Below are 22,467 nucleotides of genomic sequence, written 5' to 3'. Positions count from 1 at the left end.
CACTCTACACAGAATTATTTCGTGGGAATTATGAGCGGTATAGAGCCAGAGGGAGAGGGGTAAGGTGAAATCGAGACTGGTTTCCCGAGTCGACCGAGACGGCTCATTTGGGATCCACATCAGACAGGACTTTCACTTCCTGCGACCGACTAAACTGACCCAATATTACTTTTGGCCAGATCTTTATTGTTTATGCATGACACTACTCCTGCAGACTGCAGAATTTTGTTTCCTCCACTTTGACTGGCCGCTCTCTGAAAAAAAAAAGGAACAAAAAGTCTATTTTACTATATAATGGTATAATGTAGGTCATGAAGTTCAATTTTTCCAGGATCAACAAAGACAGAAAAGCATGTTAAAGTGTAATGGTGTTTCAAAGTTTCTTACATATAGGGATGTTTAATGATTAATTTCTCTCAAACTAGAATTCATTATAAAGGTATCATTCAAACTAGAAGTGCAGTGTGATGCAAATTACTGTTAACAACTTGAGTGTCAAGCGCAATTTTACACATATGTCATGTTCACATTGGTTTGTAAAGCAAGGAAGGACAGTATAATAGTCTGCTGTCATCAAGATCGAATGCAAACAAGTTATATGGACTTTGATAATTTCACATCATTTTCACAAAACAGTGATATTAGTATTATAGCAACAATTTTTGTAATTTTTTGAATTTTGAAAATCAGTATACAAAAACATTAATAAAAAATTGTAATTCTTAGAAGAGCTGATGATGACATCATCTGATAAATCTTTTATATTGACATTTAAATTTTACATGGACGTTAGCGTAAATTTTTCAATACTTTCATACATACCTCTCTTATTTTCATGTCCAACTTAATGTGGGATACTTAATCATTCTGTTCGCCTAATTTGACTCTATATAGAGTCAACTTGAACACACGTGATATGACACTTTGAGCTGACCCCACCCCCCCCCCCCCCCCGGAAAAAAAAAAAAAATGTCTTCAAAGTGACAGTCAGTATTAGCCACAAGATTTAGTATGGAAGATGTTGTTGTTTTTTTCTGATAATGTATAAGAAATATACCAGTGACAATAACTGTTTTCTATTTTACTTATCAGAAGACACTTTAACTCTTCACGCAAGAAACTTTCTATAAAAGGTAGATTTTCAATGATCCTATACCTAAGATTTTGGCCGATGCTTTTTTATTTTAGAATGTACTTTAGGACAAGCATATTTGTTCTCCATTTTGTTTCTTCCAAAAAAAAAAAAGACAAATAAGAATGGTTTAATGTTAATCAAACGATTAATGAACTAGCAAATTCCTTGTTAAAGTATTTGAAATTATATCATATTATATTTTCTAGTATACATGTGTAGCTATATCGCATGAACACGAAATATAGTGAGGTATTTTGTATTCGTAGTCAAAACTATAATATATTACTTTCTATTAAACAAACAATGCACGTATTTATGTTTGCTCAGCAACAAACACAGAGCGCGATCCAAAATAATATGGTCGTACTGGTGTGAAAAGTTCGTGCTGGGAGGATGTAACCTGTGCAACCGATGTCTACCACCTCCGCGTTATCGCTGTTTCTGGATTTATCACTTTTATCGTCTCGTTTTATCCATTTTTTTTTTTTAATCAGAAGAAGTTTTTAACTTACCAGAGTTACCATTTCTCTCGGCGAGCAGCTTCACCAAAGCACCTTGGTTGTGTATGGTGAAATCGACGAACTATCGTAGTGAATTAAGCTTGACAGAGGGCATGAATGATTGCACTTGAATAAGGTACATAGCACTTATGACTAAACCTTCTTCGTTGAGCCTTTTGTCTATCTGAGCCATGGGCATGATGTGTACGAATAAAATATTGTGGGTTTGTTTTCGATACTGTAACCAGAGTGCAAGTAGTATTTCACATATAATCACATACGGCTTACAGAATCAGTTGCTATTTCAAACAACTTCTATTAAGAAACTTTATAACTATCTTTCTAATTTTGTTTCCTTAATTTTTCACTGTTTCAGTTCTGTTTTCATTCAAACTGATTAATCGTATTTTGGAAACAAGTTTCGAAAGAGAAGAAAGAAAGAATCACAGATAAATAAACTACACAGACCAAAGGCAAATAAAAAAACAACAACAAACATACATACATACATACAATTAATTATATAACACCATGGCGTTTAACATCTCTAGCACAATTACTGTCACCATGAAACTACTCCATGGTGTCGCAATACTGCCATTACTACCACTGTGTATTATTGGCAATATTAACACCACTTCATTATCGCTGTTCACGCCTCTATTGCCAGCACTGCCATACAAGCGCGACTTTCACCATTTCTACCACAGTCACCACCATTATCCTTTCATCGTTACAGTACAGCTTGCCTGCCACCGTAATACCCACAACCATTAGGCCCTATACTATTACTAGTACATGGACCACCATTATCATTATAAACCACAAAATCCCATCTTTATCACCTTCACTATAACCACTCCAACTAAAAGGCCAACACAGATATCACTATCAACTCTGTCGCCACTATAGCTACCAACTTGCCCCACCACTGCCACCACCACAATGCTAACAACCTTTTTATCTATCACAGCCACCCAACTCAAAGACATGAGCAACTGGTTGACAATTTATCATTATTGTTATTATCATTTGCTATTGTTTCGCATCATCATCATCATCAAAAATACATTAAAAAAACAGAAAAAAAAACCATATACGAAATCAGTTTTCATCGCCATTCTGACCTGGGTTCATGATTTATTTATTTTATTTTATTTTATTTTATTTTTTTTTTTTTTGGGGGGGGTAGAAAAATGTGTGGGATTGTTCCAATTCCTATTGAATTCCCACTTTTGTGAACTTCTTCGTAACCCCCTCCCCCGCCCCCAATTATTTCATCTTCGACTGCAAAGATACAAGAGACGATCAAAGAGAGGCAGCCAAACCAGACGAACTGATCATTTTGGCAATTCTCCCAAGTGGCAAAAATCAGCTGGACAAAGATTCTAAACCACGCCTACCGTATCACACGCGCACTCAGTTCAGCGCTCGCAAGTTAGACCAGCCGACAGCTAGCGTGCAAGTGCTATGGCGCTGTAGGTTGCTAGTGGAAGACTACTGATCGACGAACGAGCGAGCCGTATTTGCGGCGTACCAGTGCCGTTGGGTAGGGGACGCTGCTATAGCTTGTCAGGCCTGATCAGGCCAAACATCCGCTGCCGATCGACAATTCTTGTGGGTTTCAACCCTAAGAATTCAGTTCTTTCTCACAACTTGTGGCATCGTCTCCCGCCGTCCATGTGTTCAAAATAGATAATTTTAGCAACCATTGCGCGGCGAATTTGCCCAAGGAACTTTGTATAAACTGATAGGAACGCTCCCGGAGAGCGTTCGATCGGTAAGCGAGAGGAAAATGTCGTATTTCAGTTCTTCACTTCGGAGTCTATGGAGATGGTAAGCAAACTTTTCCGTAATTCATAAAGGAGACTATTATTGCTAGGATAAATTCGTTGCTTGGTGTTGTCTAGGGATAGCTTACATCTAGATAAAAATAATTATTAAGGTCGAGACTGTCTGTCTGCACTCTCCCCTCCAAGCGGCCCTAGCTACATCATCATCATGTTCTTTCTACCTTGTCCCAAACGAGCGAGGCTCTGCGAGGCAGACCTTGTCGATGAAATAAACGAAAATGTTGGTCTCTTTAATTTAATGTGTTATCACTGTAACACATGTTTGTTGCCACTTTCTGAGATTTTTGATATTCATGTTCCTGCGTAATAGTTTCATGGTCCGAAATTCATTTCTGATTTTGCCATACCGGTACTCGACTCCCGGCGTACAATAGGGATGCTCAGAAGACCGGCATCTCGTCCGGATATGTGATTCCCGCTCTTGAGTGTCAGATCGAGCTTCGTGAATGGAAAAAGATTAATCCAGACAACCAGGTTAATATCTGTCATGTTATCGGCTACTAGTATTTCTTATCCCGAGTGTGAGAGCAGTTGCTCACAACAAGGTAATGCAGTATGCCACTAGGTATCAAGAATCACAACCAGGCAGGCGCATTTTGTACCGTACTGTTTTTGGTGCTGACAATAATTGGCAGTATCCACATACCTCCAGATTTACACCATTGATGATATAGATTCTTGGATCTTTTCATTTTCATTACAGGCTTCTGCTGGTGTGTGTTCTCTTAGCAATTGTACAGTGTAGTGTAGCGCAAGAGGTGAGTAAAGTCAATCCTTCGCATTGCATGATTTTGAAGAAATGTAAAGGGGAAAGTCTCACGATTGTCCAGGAAAAAAAAAAGGACAAGCAAAAAGGGTCTGGAATGAGACTAGTCACAATTCGGGCTCCGCCTACTCTGCTTCATTTGAATAAAGATGATCCTAGTTTGACGGGGCGTTGCCCAGTCATTGTGCCTGATTGACAGACTGTATGCATATTTATATGAATTATTCATCAACTTGAACACTGTCCGCCCAGTTTTCAAAGTTCGGGTTGCAAAGTTTTGGGCCTCTTGTGTGGGAGAAGCCCTGTGTTTGGCGTTGTGCCTTGTGTCCACATATGTTTCCAGTATTCGGTATGGGATATCTCCTCTATGTAGTGTGTGGTCTAAACTTATCTTTTAAATGTGTTAAAGCTGCTTTCTCTTAATTTCATTTTTTTTTTTCATTTCATTCATTTGTCTTTAATTTCATTTGAAGTGCATACTCTATACACATACATACAGATGTTTGTGTTGTATGATACATATGATAGGTACCCAATATGTAGACAATATACTTCTGTCTTGATATGCCTCGTTGTTTTTTTTTTCTTCTTCTTCTTCTTCTTCTTTTTTAAGTTAACAAAATTAAAAAGTGCTGGACAATAATAGTATTGTTTGTTACAGGTAATTGTAATTAGTAATAGCAATGGATTGACACATTATATGCAATAGACCAAAAACAATGCCAAATGTTCAGTGTCATTTGCACATGAATAAAATGTCAAGAAAAGCTTGAAGTCCTCAAGTAATGAATTGGATGTCTTACAAATTTTTCAGAATTGCATCCTGTCATTTTTTTCTCCTATTTTTCTAGTTAATAGAGGTTTCCCCACCCAATTCTGCACCAATTGTGTGAAAGAGTATGGATAGGCGTGCGTGAGAAAACATAAATAGGCAATTCAATTTCAGGAATAGGGCAGCTAAAATTACCCACTGACATTCAAATTTGCCATAGTGCAGCCCAAATCACCAGTTGGTGTACAAGTTTGTACATATTGCAACCGTCAACTTTGCTGATGAACTCCCAAAAGCTATCAAAGTTAGAGCTCTATAGTTGATGTTGTCTGTGTCGTTGTCCTGAATTTACACTATCATTTGGCTGGACAGTCTGCATAAAGCTGCTCAATATTAGAAGGACACAACTTGGCCAGCCAACAAGAAACTTAGGATTCAAATTTCTGTGTGCATGAGGAAGTATTAAATTCTCACGGAGGATGGTAGTCGTGTGACCTAAAGTTTTCTGCAGTAATGGTCCCCACTTTAAATTATGAATAGAAAGAGTACTCAATTCTGCAATGACTGTCTCAGAGTTTGAAATGTTGTCCTAAATTTGCAGAAATAGTGACTTTCCCCATCATGGCAAATAGTTTTTGACATAAAGGGCAGTTCATGTTGGTGGTGTCTTTCCACTTTTGTAACACTAGGCCAACACTACTACTTATAAATACTCTTTACAACCACTCGGGAGCCACAGGAAATCTCATTTAATCCACAGGTTTACCTCAATTGATGATACAAAAGGGCCTAAACTTGGACCTCAGTCTTGATATTGCCTTGCATCCAGACTTTTGAACAACGTATTTGTGCATCAAGTACTAGAAGAAAGATAAAAAATGGCCAGGGTGGCCAAAGGTTTTGTTGAATGAAATAGAATCTCTCTTGCATGCATATAATTGGTTTGTAGAGCCTTGACTTAATCTAATTAAATGTCTCTACACTATCCTTCTTAGAATTCTCACCCTGGAACGAAAGAAAAAAAAAATAACCCTTGTTATTCCTTTCTTGAGTGAAGGACTTACTGTGTTATTTTTACTACTTTGATTGATTAATTCGAAACCTGCATTTTAAACGTAGTGAGAACAAAATTATCTTTGTGTGGGACTTCAACCCGTGCTACACTCTCTAAGTTTCCCCATTTTGTGGGAGGGGAAGAAAGAACAATTTTGTACAAAATGTAGGTTCGCTGATATCAGTTGTGTTCCCTTCATATTGCTGCTTGCCACATACTTAACTATTCCAACATAATCATGTAGTTTGTTATTAAACATCTGCATTCATAGATACTATAAACCAAATTCGTTGTTTGCTAGAATGTCTTACTGAGGGTCTGACTCTGAGACTAGACCAAGACAAGCTCAGCAGCAGGGAAGAATCTAGGGGTTGAAAATCAACTTAGCAAATGTTAAATGAATGTAGCTGCTGTTTGGCGGTCAGATATTTTAGAATGACATCTCTGAGCGACCACTTTGATTAGGACTTCCTCTCTGCTCCTGCAATGCGCTAAGAACAAGGACCCTTTGTTGTGTACACCCTATGGGTGTGGGGGTCACACTTTTTAAGAAGTCCTTGTAGTTATAATTCACTTGAAGTTGTTATTCTGAAACATGTTTTGAGGTGTGTTTAGAATTATGAGTGCCAACTGCAAATGATATTCCGAGCTACACCTGTGTGAAAAACTCTATGGGCTCTCCATCAGACATACAACTCCAGATATCTTTGTGTCCCTATAAGCAGATATGCCTACTACACACCACCACAACACATCCGTCCAAACATGATTTGAGAAATTTATGTGTTTAGGGGGAGATGATTCAAGCTTGCTTTCAAAACCTCTCTCTGTGAGTGTAAAGCAATTCAAAAATGTTTTTGGGTCTGCAAGTTATAGGCCAGTCTGAAAAGACTTAGGCCTAAATAGCCAACTGTCCAGGAATAAATAATGCTTTTAGCCTGTGGTTTTACTTCACCCAATAAACCATGCTTTAAGATGGTATTTTAGGTGGAGATGAGGAATTGGGCTTTTAACTTTTAGTGAGATACCAAGAAACCACTTATGGAATAGTACAAAGCATACCATTCTAAGAGAAATTTAAAGTTTATTTGATGAAAATTGGATTTGGAATGGCTGAGACATCCAAAAACAAGGTAAAACAAAGTGATCGTAATAAAAGATGGGTGACAGGTCCCACCTCTTAATATTACGATCGCTTCTTTTGGATATCTCAGCCAATTCAAAATCAATTTTCAGCAAATGAACGTCTAATTCCTTTTAGAATTTTATGCTCTTTTATATTTCACAAGAAGTTTTTCATTATCTCACCAAAAAAAGGATAGAAAAGAGAAGTTAGGTCTCAACTAAAACCACCATACTATAAAACTGATAGACTATTAACTCTTTATGTGCCACGTTCGCACGTCCGACTCAGTGGAGGGCGTGCCAACTTCGCATATTCTGCTCAAACGCACTAATCCGATCGATAAATCGCCAAATGCCGCGGTACAATGAAAGCGTTTCTCGCGCTTCCCTTCCTCTCACATAATAGCTTGCATTTCATGTAGTGATTGACTATCAAGAGGTATTCTCTACTGGATTTGAGAGTAATTTCTAAGTTTCTGTCACTGTTTTGTGTGCAAAAGTCATGCCTTTGCAGTAATGTAGGTACTGGTCGTGTGAAAGAAAAGCAATCATAGATTTGTCATGCAATAATACATCAAAGCAAAGCTTGGCATTTTCTCTACAACTTTATTCACTATTTGTCCCAGCTCAACAGAAAGCTAAAGAAGTTACATAGACTTGAAAAACAGAATGTTTTCTCAAAGCATGAAACCGTTAGTGTCTCAGAATAATGTGGCACAAAGGGGGTTTCCACCATGGCACATGAAGAGTTAAAAAAATGCCTTTAACTTGTTCCATACGGGAACCTGGTGGCCTGTGTATTAAGTCTATGGGGATTTCAGAATTCAGTATCGAACGGGTTAATTTCAGATTAACCATATCACATATAACCAAGAAACAGATTGTTTTACAGGTTTCAGATGACTTTGTTGGTTGTATAATTACAATAGTACTTATAGTAATGATAATGACAGTAATAATGATTATGATCTGGATCATTATAATAGTATGGCTTTTTTTTTCTTTTCTTTTTTTAAAAGCTAGGTAGCCTCTTCAGTGTTGACACTGTTCTACCACAGGGCCGTGCCTTTATTATTACCCTGGCATTAAACAGTCTGTAGAATTCCTAATTTAATCTGAAATCTAATTGAACCTTGCGAGTGTCAACATGAGATATAATCATACATTGTTATAATCATGTGTACTCGAGTTATGCATCAGCATGGCTTTGGTTTTGGTAGGTATGACTACAATATTCATTCATAATGCATATAGGAGATGATAGGAGATGGAAATGATTCCCATACTTTGTTTTGGGTGACTTCGTGGAAAAGATGCAGTACATCTTCTTACAGACAAGAGTCATGGAGAAAGTGCTAGTGGTATCTAGGAATTTTTTAGTTTTAATCGTACTTAGGTATTCATGTCATACATGACATGTTTACATTGGTTATCAAAAGTGCTAAGAATGCATTATGCAATATTTCAGTTTTATTAAATTTCTGTAATGTATGCTGTGGATTAACTTAGTTGTTAACCTAAAATCAGCTGCTGCAAGAGCTGCAAGTGAGACCTGATTCATTGTGTTTAGTGATAAGAAACCAACTAAAACCAATTGGGAGGTCAGTGAATTTTGGCTGCAATTTGTCTTAATCCTTGAATAATTTGATAGCATTGTCTGTTGATCGATAGGCGTAATCACCAAAGCTACAGATATGGTTGGTCCGATGACTGGGTAAGGAGAGTTGGTGTGGTCAGGGGGAAATGAGCTGATTATTGTGGGATATCTGAAAGAGGGGGCATGATAATTAATGTCCTGAGTTTTTGCCAGGACACCTGTCCATTAATTGAGTGAGTAATGAACCAGCCAGCCCAAGCACACCTCCTCAACCCTTCATCTTGGACTGGCAGACCACTGATGCTGTTTAGGCCCAGTAGATCTCATTAAAGTCTGAAATCTTCTAGAATATCACATCTTTTTAGTACGAGTGAGAAAGAGATATCAGACCACTTGTATGTCTCATTGAGAGAGGCTTTTTTTGTGTTAGGGGCTGTGGAGTTTGAGACACAGTTGTTGAATGGAATGTAGTTTGTTGTATGCAGAAGACTCATTTTAGTGTCTAAACTCTGTAAATATAACAGAAACACATTGTTATACATGTGACTTTAAAAAAAAAATTGCTGTCTGGAAAGTACAAAGTCATAGTTTGTCCAGATCTAGTAACTGCACCAGATATCAGTTGAGTGAGTCGATAGGGTTTTGAGAGCTCTCTGACCTAGGCTGTTTAAACTATAGTGGAAGCAAGAGTTCATTCCTTATATCCTTCACTAAACCTAAATCAAATACCAGGTACATCATCCAGGCTTTCCAACACATTCAACCATAGACCTTCCCTTCAACTTTCAACAACTCAAGCAGGGTGCCTGTCCTTTTGGGTTCAGATAAATCACCATACTCTGAGTTAATGACATTAAAAGGACTGGCAGCAGTGTGATGTTGGTATCAGAAATACATTGTTTTTCCTCTTCCATTAAAAGTAATCTACAGGCGTATGATGATCTAAAAAATTCATTATGAATAGAATGACCGAAGTCACACTTGTTAGGTAGGACTGAACATTGTTATCTGGAGTAATATGCGATAGAGTTCCTGTAGAACTATTAATTTCATCAATTTCATTAATGGGCATATTAAAGTGGAAAGCAATTTTCCATTTCAGCTTAAAATTGACTTTAATGAAAAGAATACAATCACACAAACATAATGGTGGAAATTTGGTTAAAATCACACTGGAATAAGACTCTGGAATTTAAAGGTTTCACATATTTTCACAAAACAGTGGTTGTGGCTGCAATCAGATATATTATGTCAGCATGCCACAACTCTCTCATTGGTTTAGACAAATGCTAACACAAACACACCCAGAGATATTATAAAAATAATGTTTTGACTGAATAATTAGGTGACCACAACCCAAGGCCCTTAAGATCACCATTGATTTGAAAGATATGGGATATTCTCACTGATATCATTCTATGAATGGATTTTTGAAAATATGGAGGTTTCTGAGGCAATGGCACCATCACCCCTAGTTTGCATTTAGGGCCTATACACATAAATGGTTTAGACACCAATCACTATTAGCCATAATTAGGGAAGCAATGTGCATAAATATCACATAATTGTTTTTTGTCACATTTTACTTTGTTAAAATTTTTACCATGTTTATGTCTTCCATTTGATAATGCATTACAGTCAACAAAAAGCAGAGTTGAATAGCATTTGAAACCCATCATGTGGTCACTCCCCTTTGGCAGTGAAAAGTCACTTTCTGGCAAGGAAAAAGTTGAGGTATTTCTGCTGAACTTCCTGTTTTGACAAGTGGGCAAAATACTTTGCAATGCCCACCCTCTCTCCTTTTTATGTTCATCTGAACACACAAGGCATGATGTTTGTACTGAATCTATAGATTTTTAGGTTTAAGACCAAGGATATACCTTGATCCTGTCAAGGTACGAAGGAAGGCTTTAGTGAAATGGAACACGCCCTGACATAAAGGGGTTTCTGACTTCAGAAATCCACCGTTTATACTCACATTTCTGAGTATTTGTATTTGTGTTTGAGTTTTTAGCCACAAGCCATTCGGATGCTGAATTGAATCTCCTTGACGACTATAAACTGCAAATGACATTATATATAAAATCTGTATCACAGTATCAACATGCAACTCTTGACACACCTGTAAAGAGTGTACCACTATGTGGGCACCACGACATAAGAAACACATATTAAAGCCTAGCCCCACTTCTTCTTCTTCTTTTTTTTTTTCTCTCTCTCTCTTCTTTCTGTAAAACACAACAACAACCCACTTCTTCCTTCTTGTTTTATACCCCTTTCCATAAACTCAATTATGGGGATAATATCCGCATTTATCTTGGTCATGAAATCAGATGGGACCTGAGTAATCTGCACAGCCCAACTATTATCTGCCAAATATCCCAATTGCCACCAGACTTGGAGTTTGTGAACACAATTCAAAATAATGCGGAATTTTCCAAGGTGACTGTCAAAAGGTCACCTTCCTCCCACTTCCACATGCAGGCATATCATCGGAGGGGCGTGTGCAGTTACAGTGATGATTATCTGCCATTTTATGGCTTTTTTTGATACTTTTATACATTTCGTTTCAGACCTTTGTGAGTGCAGTTTTATTGAATTGTCTGCACTACTCTTTTGCAAATGATTAGCATAAAATGAATTTTTAAAGGGTTGATAGAGGTTGAATTGATCAAGACTGTATATAGATAGATGAATACATACCTGCATGAGCAGTCCTGGCCCACAGAAATTAAGATAAAACCTTTAAAACAAAGGGCAGCACTCCCAAAGAAATAAAAACTTCAGTTAATAGCTTTTATTTGAGAAATCCATTAAGAGGGAGTTGTCCACAAATTGGTGACCTTGAACACAACTGACTTATATGACAGGCATGTTACTACATGTACATACAGTTCATGGTTTGAACGTAACATCATGTTCAGGAATAGAAAACCCTTGTTTGTAGGATACACAGGAAAAACAATCAGTGACAAAAGGAAATTCCTGGTGAGAATTGTTCCTTCACCTTTCACTGCTATGCTAGCTCACAGTTTGAACCATTATACACTGTATTTTGACCCAAAATGCCACCTTCCCACAAAATTTAAAGGTACTGTTTACCATTGGGAGCAGTGATTTAAGAAATGATGCACATGTGCATGTAGGTCAGTGGTATCACATAACATCCTACCATATAAAAAATTTTGCAATAAAGCCTAAAATATAAGGAGATATCACTATTTTTCTCACTAAACCATAACTGTAGATGGTTTAGTCTAGAAACAATGCTATTATAACGATTGTTCACATTTAGTATACTTAACATAGATAATGTCGATTAATTTTTACACTGGTTGTTTCTATTCCTAACTCACGTTTTAAAACTATTTTGAAGCACTAAAGCTGGGTTTTTGTTTTATCTGCAAATGGTAAATAATGGCTTTAACTGAAAACCCAATCAAAGGATCGTCATTCCTTTTTGAGAGGCAGACATTTTATGTAGGCCCTATTAAAGTCCATATTCCTTGAGTGTAAATTTATGCAGCCTTCTGCCTCTACTAGGGATGACATAGGGAGCCCTTCTGAGTCAAGGAAAACAGAACAAATGGGAATCATGTAATCATATGGTCTTCTGAAACAAATGAATAGATTTCTCCTCTTTTCTTTTTTTAATAAGTCTATAGATGTCATTGTTTTGTTATCTAGAGTATGATGTTATGTTTTGCAAACTAAGGCTGCCATCCAATATAATCCAATATAAATTTTGCTTGTGATGGCGTCCTTCAGTATGTTTCTTCTCTAGCTCACTAATACTTGATATAGTGTTCAATTTGTTCCTAATTGATGCAATCACGGTGATGTCATATTTTTGAGGTGACAGTGATTACCATTGCAGGATAAGTTCATAAGGATGGTTGATGATATAGAAAAGAGTTCTCTAAACACATCCTAATGTTGTATTTAGGCCTACCTGAGACAGTTCCGATGATGGGCTGTCATCTTTCTCAAACGATGGCTAATCGGCAACAGTTGCCCATTAGAATGAAGAACTCTTTCTTGACAGTGATTATTATGCTTTAAAAAACTTTTGACTTCATACCATGTTGATCTGCCGTGTATTTGAATTTGCACTCATCTTGTAGAAAGGTATTAGAAGAAAATTGTATCAGCTCACATCAAATCAAATCAACCTAAGGTGTGCCATTCCCAGGTGAAAGGGAAGTTCAAATACAGTAAGCACTCATCTCAATCTGTTGGCGTATCTTCTTTCTTTTTTCCTTCATATTTTTGCATGGCAAATGCATCAAGAGATACTTCTAACTTTAGGCATTTAAAAATCTGTTTTTATTGAGATATGGGCAGCATTGTTGAATTGGTACAAAATTCTGAATAGTTGGCAAATATTTTTCCCAAGGACAGGAATAATATTACAGTGCTGCTGTCACTCATCTTCCTTGCTCTCTTGCTAAACAAGTCACTCCCCATCCTACCCCTTTCAGTTACATTTTAGTGTAGCCTTGGATTCAGAATTTTGTGATATTTTACCTATGTTAATACAGATAAAAGATAAACATTTACGGGCATATCAAATCCATGTAGGTGGAATATATCGTCGGTCTTATGCCAAAAGGACCTTAAACCACTTCCGCTGTTATGCAAAAAGGCCCTTAACGCTATAGACTTTGTTACTTGTGTGCTGTTAGTGCCCTTTTCGCATAACAGGGGAAGTTCTCGAAGGCCCTTTTGGCATTAAAGGCGGACGATATGTGAAGATGTTGGTTGTTTTCTTCAACTACTGGAAGTCATTGCATTGGGGAGAAAGAATTCAGACAGAAGATAGATCAAAACTAGCCTGCTTTGATCTACATGCACAGGGTTGTATGTGGGAGTGCAGGGTCAAGCAAACATAGTGACGGGTCAGATAAACATGGTAACAGCATAACTGCCATGTAGTGGGGTGACCAGCTGTGACCAAATGCTATTCCTACCTTTGTTGCCACCCCCATGATATACTGTATGTCCAACTTTGTAGAATCAGGGAACATGTCCCTGGTAGAATAGAGGGATATCATGAAGGCTTTTATAGCCAAGTAGACATGACCAAAGGGAGTGAATGCATGTAAAACTGACTGCATTATTTGGGCCTGCCACTTGCAGATGAAACAAACATCCAGCTTTTGTGCTTCAAAATAGCTCTAAAATGCAAAGTAGGGAGAAAAACAAGCAGTGTTAAAATGTTAATCATAACGCTAAGTATTGCTAAGTATACAAAATGTGAACAATAGCTATGATAAAATTGTTTCTAGAATAAACCATCTAGGCCCTACAGTTATGGTTTAGCCTATAGGGCCTATATAAAAAAAAAAAAGTTTTTTTTTTCTTTATAGCGTATGGCACAATATGCCTGGTAATACTGTTTGCTGACTATTGCTAGTTACCTGGAGCATATCTCCTTTTATATGGGAGGATGTTTTGTAATACAACTGACCTACATTATAACTCAAGCATTTTTCAAATGACTGCTCCCAATGGAGCAGTACCTTTAAATCAGCAACTGCACTATGCATTTTCAGCCCACATACGAAAATGAATGATCACAAGCCAAGTTCATGGATGAAAATGGTCTCTATCTGATTTACTGTAAAAAATGACAATATCAATATAAAATGTCTATAAAATCATGAAATTGTATTGCAAGTTTAAACAAGTAAAAACAGAGATACATGTAGGCTTAATTAGCGATGGCATTGTTATTGCTGATCGCTAAGGTTCGGCCACCTTGATAGCAATGGTTATTCAACTGTGTAGGCCTATCTTAAAGAAAACAAGGTGGCACCATCATATGCCATAACCCAGGGTTTGACAATATCTCGGGTTATGACATGGAGAATCCTATATGCAGCATAAAGATAGAATAATATAACCTTGGCAGTTTGATTTGAATACTGTAAAACACGATATTTTCAGGGCATGAAATTTTCGCTAATTAGAGCCAACGGCCTTTTTTGTAGCATGAAATTTTTGCAAGTTGCCTCTAACATTCATTGCATAGGCCTGTAGTGTAAACAAGAACTTTTGCGTGCATTGTAATTTCGCGAATCTTGGCTCTGGCAAAATTCACAAAATTAAAGTGCACGCGAACATTCCACATTTTTACTGTAGTCTAATCTTATATAAGCTCCATCAATCTGTGTAGACCACAAGCCGTATTTAAGGCTGTTATATAAAGTTTCATTACCACGATATAGTATTTTGCAAACACCTGTAGATGCGATCCTGCACGTTTGTGTGTGTTTTTTTGTCTTGTTTTTATTTTTACATGAGTCCAGCTGAGCAGTGTTGTGTGTATAATTGTCCCCTATAAAACTGGTAAAAACACGATCAAAACGTTTCATGGGGGGAAGGACTATGTTTTTGGCATAGGGATTCATATAGTGAGAACTGTTAACAGTGACAATGACAATTTGTAGTTTTTGAACATACCTGGTTCCCAGTGGGCAGCGAATGAATTTGGGCCACCAATGAATCCCCATAAACTCATACTATAGCATTAAAGGGACTGTACAGTACTGGTTGAGGTGGGGATTCATGTTTTGAACATTCCTAAGTGAGATAATGAAAAGCCTCTTATGAAATATGAAAGAGCATGCAATTTTAAGAAGGATTCAACGTTTATTTGATGAAAATTGCTTTTCATATGGTTGAGATATCCAAAAAAGTGCTAATAATAAAAGGCGACATGCCACAACTTTATTAGGGTCTCTTTGTTTCACCTTGTTTTTGCATATCTCAGCCATTTCAAAACCAATTTTCATCTAATAAACTGTTGATACCCCTTAGAACCGCATGCTCTTTGACATCTCATAGAGTGGTTTCTGAACATCTCGCCAAAACGTTGAAAGCTAAATCCTCACCTCGACCAGAACTGTACACACACCATAGAAAAAAAAAAAAAAATATATATATATATACAACACTGGAAACAAGTAATCATGCATTTTGTTCTGTTTCAGTATATTTTCCTGACTCTGTCTAGTTTTCTATACAAATGTACATATGATCTGCCCACTTTTTTGCCCCAAAAAATCCCCTGCTCTCCACACAAACTGTCTCCACTTTACTGCACACACTGATGCAGAGCCCCAAATCCTGCACATGTTTTTTCTCCTCAGCAGGCTAATAGGGACTGACATAAAAAGGTCAAAGGTTGCATTCTTAGGGAAGGACTAGGTTTTGGGCGTGTCTACTCTCAGTACCCATGTCTGATCCTGGCGTGTGACGTCCTGCCTAAACCATAGTGAAAAGCCACTGTCAAGCGGGGGAATTGATGTGGGGCAAGTGTTTGAGAAAGTTGCCCATTGAAAGTACAGATGCAATCATGATGACCTAATTCTATAATCTGAGCTAGTGTAAATATGTTTTGGAAAATGGGAGAAAATTATAACTTCTCTGTGCAGTTTCTTGAAGTCCAGCATTCTGATCATATCAATGTATTAGGCAGTAGTTTTTCAAAAAATATGCATTTTTTCATGCTTTTTAAGTATTCACATATATATATTGTACTCAAAAAATAACCAATCAAGTTTGAGTTTACATTGTATATCTAGCCTTTTACTAAACCTAAGTTATTTCGTGAACTTGTATTCCATCATCATGAAGTGAACCAAGAACTGTGAATGTAAATAAATCTTAATGGACTTATCTTCTTTTTTTCCCCTCTCTCTTTCATTACAGAGGAGATGCGATGAAACCTGTAAAAAGTGTAACTGCAAGGGACGGAAAGGGTCAAGGGTAAGATATATTGTTTGTCATTCTTTCATGTTCATCTGTTATTTTGTCAGGTTGTTTGCTTATTGATTTGTCTGTTTGTTTGTTTGTTTGTTTTTTGTTTGTTCGTTTTTTCTATATTGCAAGTGCACTAGAAAGGAGACAAAGTATACTAACTCAGTAGTACAATCAAATTTTGTTTGCACTTTCGTAATAGCCAAGGCCAAGGCAGTCTTTAGCACAAATTACACCAGAGTTTACTTTTTGGTTGGATTTAGGCCTAATTGCCAACATTGTACATTTTATGTTCAAGTCCACATGTGCCTTGAAAAAGACTTAGGCCTACATCTTTAGGATCAAGGAAATTTGTTCATTATATTTTGTTGTTGGCATCATTTGTACAGATGTAATTGTGCTTCTCGTTATTATTCTAACTTTTGCCATTCACAGAGATTTGAGAAAATGCCTGGAAACAAAAGTGAAAATAAAATAAAATCACTTATATAACACCACTGCAAGTACAAAGAATTAGTTTCATTTTTTATTGACAAAATATCTGCATGTAAAAACAAGGAGGTACTAGGCAAGCCTAGTACCTCCTTGGTAAAAATAAGCAGATATTCCATGAACATTTTAGTTCCTGTATTCTGCTCTGTATAACTCATTTCAAGCCAAGATACAGGATAGGAAAGGAAAATGACAGAAAGACCAAGTACCACTTATGCTCTTGATAAGGACTATCTAAATAGGCCTATGTGTCTATAAATTTGTACCATGAATTATGCCATGTCCTTACCAGTATAGGCATAGACAAGTGGGTTGCATTTGAATAAAAAAAAAAAAAAAAAGATAACAGATTTAAAAGGAGTAGGTACACTTTGTGTTACCAGGTCAAGCATTTGGTTTTCTCCTTTTCTTTTATCTTCTCAAGATAACTGTTTTTTTTTTCTTCTTTTCACATCAGTCAGTGATATCAGATGTGTGAAAAAAATAAACATGAGAGAAGAAAGAGGTGGTTGAAAAAAAAATCAAAATAGATGAAAGAATGAGTGGCATACCTTCAGGTACAAGACTGTAAGAATAGCTAGTTATGGATGCCAGAAAAAAATTTCCAGACAATGACTTCCTTTAATGGCTGTGAAAGGTCATCGTGATGAAATCATCAATTTCTGCCCCAAAACTCTTGCATACCGATGCGCGTCAGTGAAGCGCTTTCAGCTGTGGCATGGAGAGACCTGTGACTGGAAGTGGAGTAAAGTCAAAGATCTCTGCCAAGTTTCAGGGGGGTTATTTTCATACATCTGCCTTATACTAGAACCATATCATTGGCACACTTCTTCAACATCCCATTTCCTTCATCACCCCACCCCCCCCCCAAAAAAAAAAAGAAAAAGAAAGGAAAGCCATGTCATTCATAAATCACACACCCCCAGGTGAGTAATATGAGCCTTCTTGTGCCATGTTCATGGGCAACTTTCCAACTTGAGTCTGTAGTGCAAGGAGGCGTACCGGAAGACTTTAGACCAATACCAACTCATATGGTGTGTGTGAGTGAGTTTGGTGTCACTGACAGCAGGTCTGAAAAGGGAGCTCCCACCCTTTGTTCTAACATGGTGGTTTCTGCAAAGTCCCACCTCTATCCCGGGCAGTTACTCTTCATATGTATATCCATCAGTGACACTAATATATACATAAACAACATAGAAATATACACCTACCCATACACCCATGCACACACCCACACCAGAGACTCCAACCCAAAGCACCTTCTGATCTGGAGATTCTCCCGCCTGAAACCCCTGGCAAACGGGAGACTCCAACTTGATGTGTGCGAAGCGCGAAGTTCCTAGGGTTCTAGATGCTCTCTTGTGCTATCTAAGGCTTATTTTTTCAACATACGATAGAAATAAGTAAGAAATCCCTTCCAACGGGAGACAAAGAGCCAGGGCGGGAGAAATTAAATCTCAAACTGGAGAACGGGAGATTTTGCAAAAATGGGTTTTCGGCAGGAGATCTCCCGTCGAAAACGGGAGAGTTGGAGTCTCTGCCACACCGACACAACCAGACATGCACATACATCACACATAACTACACATACACACACACACACACACAAGCCCACACACGCACACAAGCCCACACACTCGATGTCATAACATTACTCTAAAACCACAGAGGTTTTGGTAAAACCAGAACTAGATTCGCTGCAAAAAAATTTCCCAAATAGGAGCAGACCGCCTTTTTTGCGGCAAGAAACTTTTGTGAATTAGTGTTTTGTGAAATGTGTAGACAGAAACTTTCGGGTGCATTTTACTTTTGGGAATTTTTGCTCCTAGAAAAAATTTGCGAAAGTTTATGCAAGTGAAAATTTCTGTTTTTACAGTGCTGTATACACCATATATTTTAGCGAGTCTAATTTTTCGCGACTTGGGACTTCCCAACGATTTAGCTAAGGTGGTTAAATTTGTGATTGTAGATGCAGTACTGAACAGAGAAATTATGTACACGTGCATGCCACATTCATATCAGGATGAGAGTCAATATTTTCGTGTGAATGGTGAATAGCACCTAACCTGTAAAATTTATGAAAATAAAAACCTTGCAAAACATTTGGCATATATGTATATGTATACAGTACACGTAGTTGCATCAAATTTGTTCAAATGGGCACCATACCCCCCCCCCCACCCCCACACGGCCCCCAGAATGCCCTGAAGCCCCCAAAAATCTTTCCTAGAACCAGAAATGATCTAGACCTGAGACCTCTGTTATAGTGGTGGGCTGGCATTTGTACATTGCGGTACTCGGCCCGCATTTTCATGTATTTACACTGTCTTATCCTGCCGTGTCTGGCAAGTGAAGTTTCCTTTCGCAAATTGTGGCCTCGCGCCAGCCTCAACTTTGGTAACGCATCACAGTTTTTGTGCCTTTGCGTGTACATCAAAATGAAGGCTGGCCTTTTGCCCACTGTTAACAAGGTCTAAGTTAGTGCTACGAGTTAAATTGGTGATTAGGCGTACATTTTCAAATAGTTAAAGTGATAAATGGCTCTGTTTTGCTCCTAATTGTACTCCTCTGTTTGTTGTTACCTTCTTTTTTTTCTGTATCTCTTTCTTAGCTGAATTTTGTAAACGGACATGCTCCTTTAAGTGTGATAACGCTGTGTCAGAGGGGCCAAACTCCATGCCCCTGCTTAGAAATGTCTGGATGCATATATGCTCATAAAAAAATCGACAAAGAGATAATTTACTACTTCCATGAGTTCAGAATGTAATTGAAGACATTATCTAGAATGTTTGATGCTGTCGCTTCCCTCTTCTCCTTGAGCTGTCTAGGCTCTTCTTTTGTCAAGCGATGATCCCTTCAAATACAACGTACACATGGTGCTACCGCAAACCTTTCTCCCTCAAGACATATAGTAGATCAAAACATGTTTTTATACATGTAAGTCTAAATGCAAAGCTTACAATGAAAGTGCATTTTGTTTTGTGTGTATACTTGGAATAAGATTAATACCACATAACTTTTTGTTTTAGTGATGCGTGTATATTATGTTTTGTTTTGGGTAATGGTGAGGGTGAGCCTCATACTTACATAAAATTATGTTTTTTTTTAATTTCTAATTAGTATGCATTACATTTGAACATGGAATTTTAACTTACATTTCTTCTGTCTTCATTTATTGCTTGATTTATTTATATATTGGCTCTTTACCTTTTTTTTAATGCTTAGTGGCATTAAGGATGAACTCTTCAATACCCTCTCATTGAAGCATTTGAAAACTGAACCAAAAGTGTCATTCAATATATCAGCACGCAAGAAGGATATCAGACATACATGTACAGGGAAAATGTCCTTGGAAAAGTTATTGACAAACTTTGACAGGAAGTCAAATTGCTCTTGACTTTTAGTTATTTGTTCCTGAATGAAACTGTTATATACTACATCCTTTTTTTTTTGTTCTTACTGAAATTGTTAGAAATAGAAAATAAGAAATAAAGGGTTTCGCAGCTATTGAGCTACGTTTGTATCATATCACATCCTAATAGATGTAATTTCTCACAGTTTCATGTGATTTTTTTTTTTCATATGTAAGCATCTTCTTTCTTTGCTGGAAGTATTGATATCAGGAACAGTGCTCCTGATATACTTGTTGCCCCAAGGAATACTTATTTCCTACGGATATAATTTCATGGCACACCTAGAGTTTTCAGTGAGTTAATTATGGACTATGATGAATTTCCCCACAAAGTGTGATCTATGCATACCACTACACACATACCTGTACTTATTGTACATCAATGTTGCATCATGAAGGGAGTGTTCACTGTAGTTTTGTAAGGTCAGCCCATTTTGTAGATTTGGATAATCACCTGTTTATCAGACTTTTACATCCATTTGATACAAAGCCCTGGAGAGAGAATAATTCAGTAATGTTTGTTTATGTAAAGATGACAGTAGTGATGATGGGCTGCCACTCTACAGTCACTGACCAACTATGTAGCTGAAAATATATATATTTTTTTTAATTATCTGCAGTTACATCCGTGTGGCTGAAAATCTCTGTGGCAAGTTGCTTATACTATATTTCAGTAAATTCATTTCAACAAACTTTCTTGGTGAGGAGGGGCCTTTATTATGTCAATTGGTCCGAACGTCATATTGCAGGCTCCTAACTCAATCATAAAATGACAATATTAGTTTGTAGGTGAAATGTGTGGTGTTCATGGTCATGATGAAACAATTTTGGCACTTTGTATGCACTTCCATGACAAATTGATGTCACCCATATGTAAGTATAGGCCTACATGTAGAGAAATGATTGTGTTGGCTAAAGTTCAGGGTCTTTGTAGTCATTAAATCTGGTAATTGGATCGTGTGAATGTAGCAATAGGAAGGTATCAACTTTGAAAACTTTGCCAAGTGGCTTCCGGAAATTCAGGGGCAAATCACTTTGTAATATTCTGACTCCTCCTGATATGTAATTGTTATTACAATTTCTTTTTAACTCATTGAGGACAGACTGATTTTGCTACAACACACATTTCCTATTTATGACACTTGCCCAAGTATACTCAGGACTCATCCTCAACGGGTCAAAGGCATTATCTACCATTTGCAGATGAAATGAAAACCCAGCTTTAGTGCTTCAAAATAGTTCTAAAACATGACTTAGGGATAGAAACAACAAATGTTAGAATGTTAATCAGTATAATCAATGTTAAATATTGTTAAATGTACACAATGTGAACAATAGTATTAATAATGTTTCTTGAATAATCCGTCTAACAGTTATGGTTAATTGAGAAAAATAGTGATATCTCCTTATATTTTAGGCTTTATTGCAGAACTTTTTTGTTAATGGTAGGGTGTTTTGTGATACATCTGATCAATACATATGCATCAAATGTGATAACTTTAACATTTCTTTTTAAATCATTACTTGCAATAGTTAACAACACCTTTAATATAGAATGTCTAATATCTAATTTTGCAACACCTGTCATTTATTCTTTTGTGGAGTGTTGTAATTGAAGTCATTCTGTGTTATTCTATTGGTTTTTTCTCTCCATATTTAGATCATAGTTTACAGTAGTTCCTCAGTCAGAGTGTCTCTTAGAGCTGATTAGCCTTTTTTCACGCCTGATGTTTCAATATCTCATGTCATCTGTTACAAATTATTCTTTTCTTGTTGATTGCAGATGCTTATTTCACTCCAAACGGTCCAATCTATGAATTTTATCATGTCCCAAAACTGAGTGCCTGGTTAGATTCCAACCAAAAGTCCTTGTCAGCCCACAGTTCACATTATGGTGCTCTTGAAACTTTGTTTTGTCCAAAAACAAAAAAGAGACAAATAATCCACCTGTCAGGCAATGGAAATACCAGAAGATGTACCTTGCCAAGATTCAGACT

The 22,467-nt window shown here is 37.2% G+C and overlaps 1 protein-coding gene across 1 annotated transcript in view; it reads left to right on the top strand.

Annotated features, from left to right (window-relative positions):
• The first annotated feature begins 3,165 nt into the window (after positions 1 to 3,165).
• LOC140244378 (uncharacterized) overlaps positions 3,166 to 22,467 on the top strand; it is a 111,529-nt gene continuing 92,227 nt past the window's right edge. Inside the window, exons 1-3 of the mRNA XM_072324017.1 lie at positions 3,166 to 3,471; positions 4,192 to 4,246; positions 16,519 to 16,575. Coding sequence (XP_072180118.1) covers positions 3,431 to 3,471; positions 4,192 to 4,246; positions 16,519 to 16,575 — 153 coding nt within the window. The 5' untranslated portion in view covers positions 3,166 to 3,430. The remainder of the gene's footprint in view (positions 3,472 to 4,191; positions 4,247 to 16,518; positions 16,576 to 22,467) is intronic.

The sequence above is a fragment of the Diadema setosum genome, chromosome 21, assembly GCF_964275005.1.
Source record: "Diadema setosum chromosome 21, eeDiaSeto1, whole genome shotgun sequence".
In the NCBI taxonomy this organism is placed as follows: domain Eukaryota; kingdom Metazoa; phylum Echinodermata; class Echinoidea; order Diadematoida; family Diadematidae; genus Diadema; species Diadema setosum.
The sequence above is the reverse complement of the archived record's forward strand: the minus strand, read 5'-3'. Positions and strand labels throughout refer to the sequence as shown.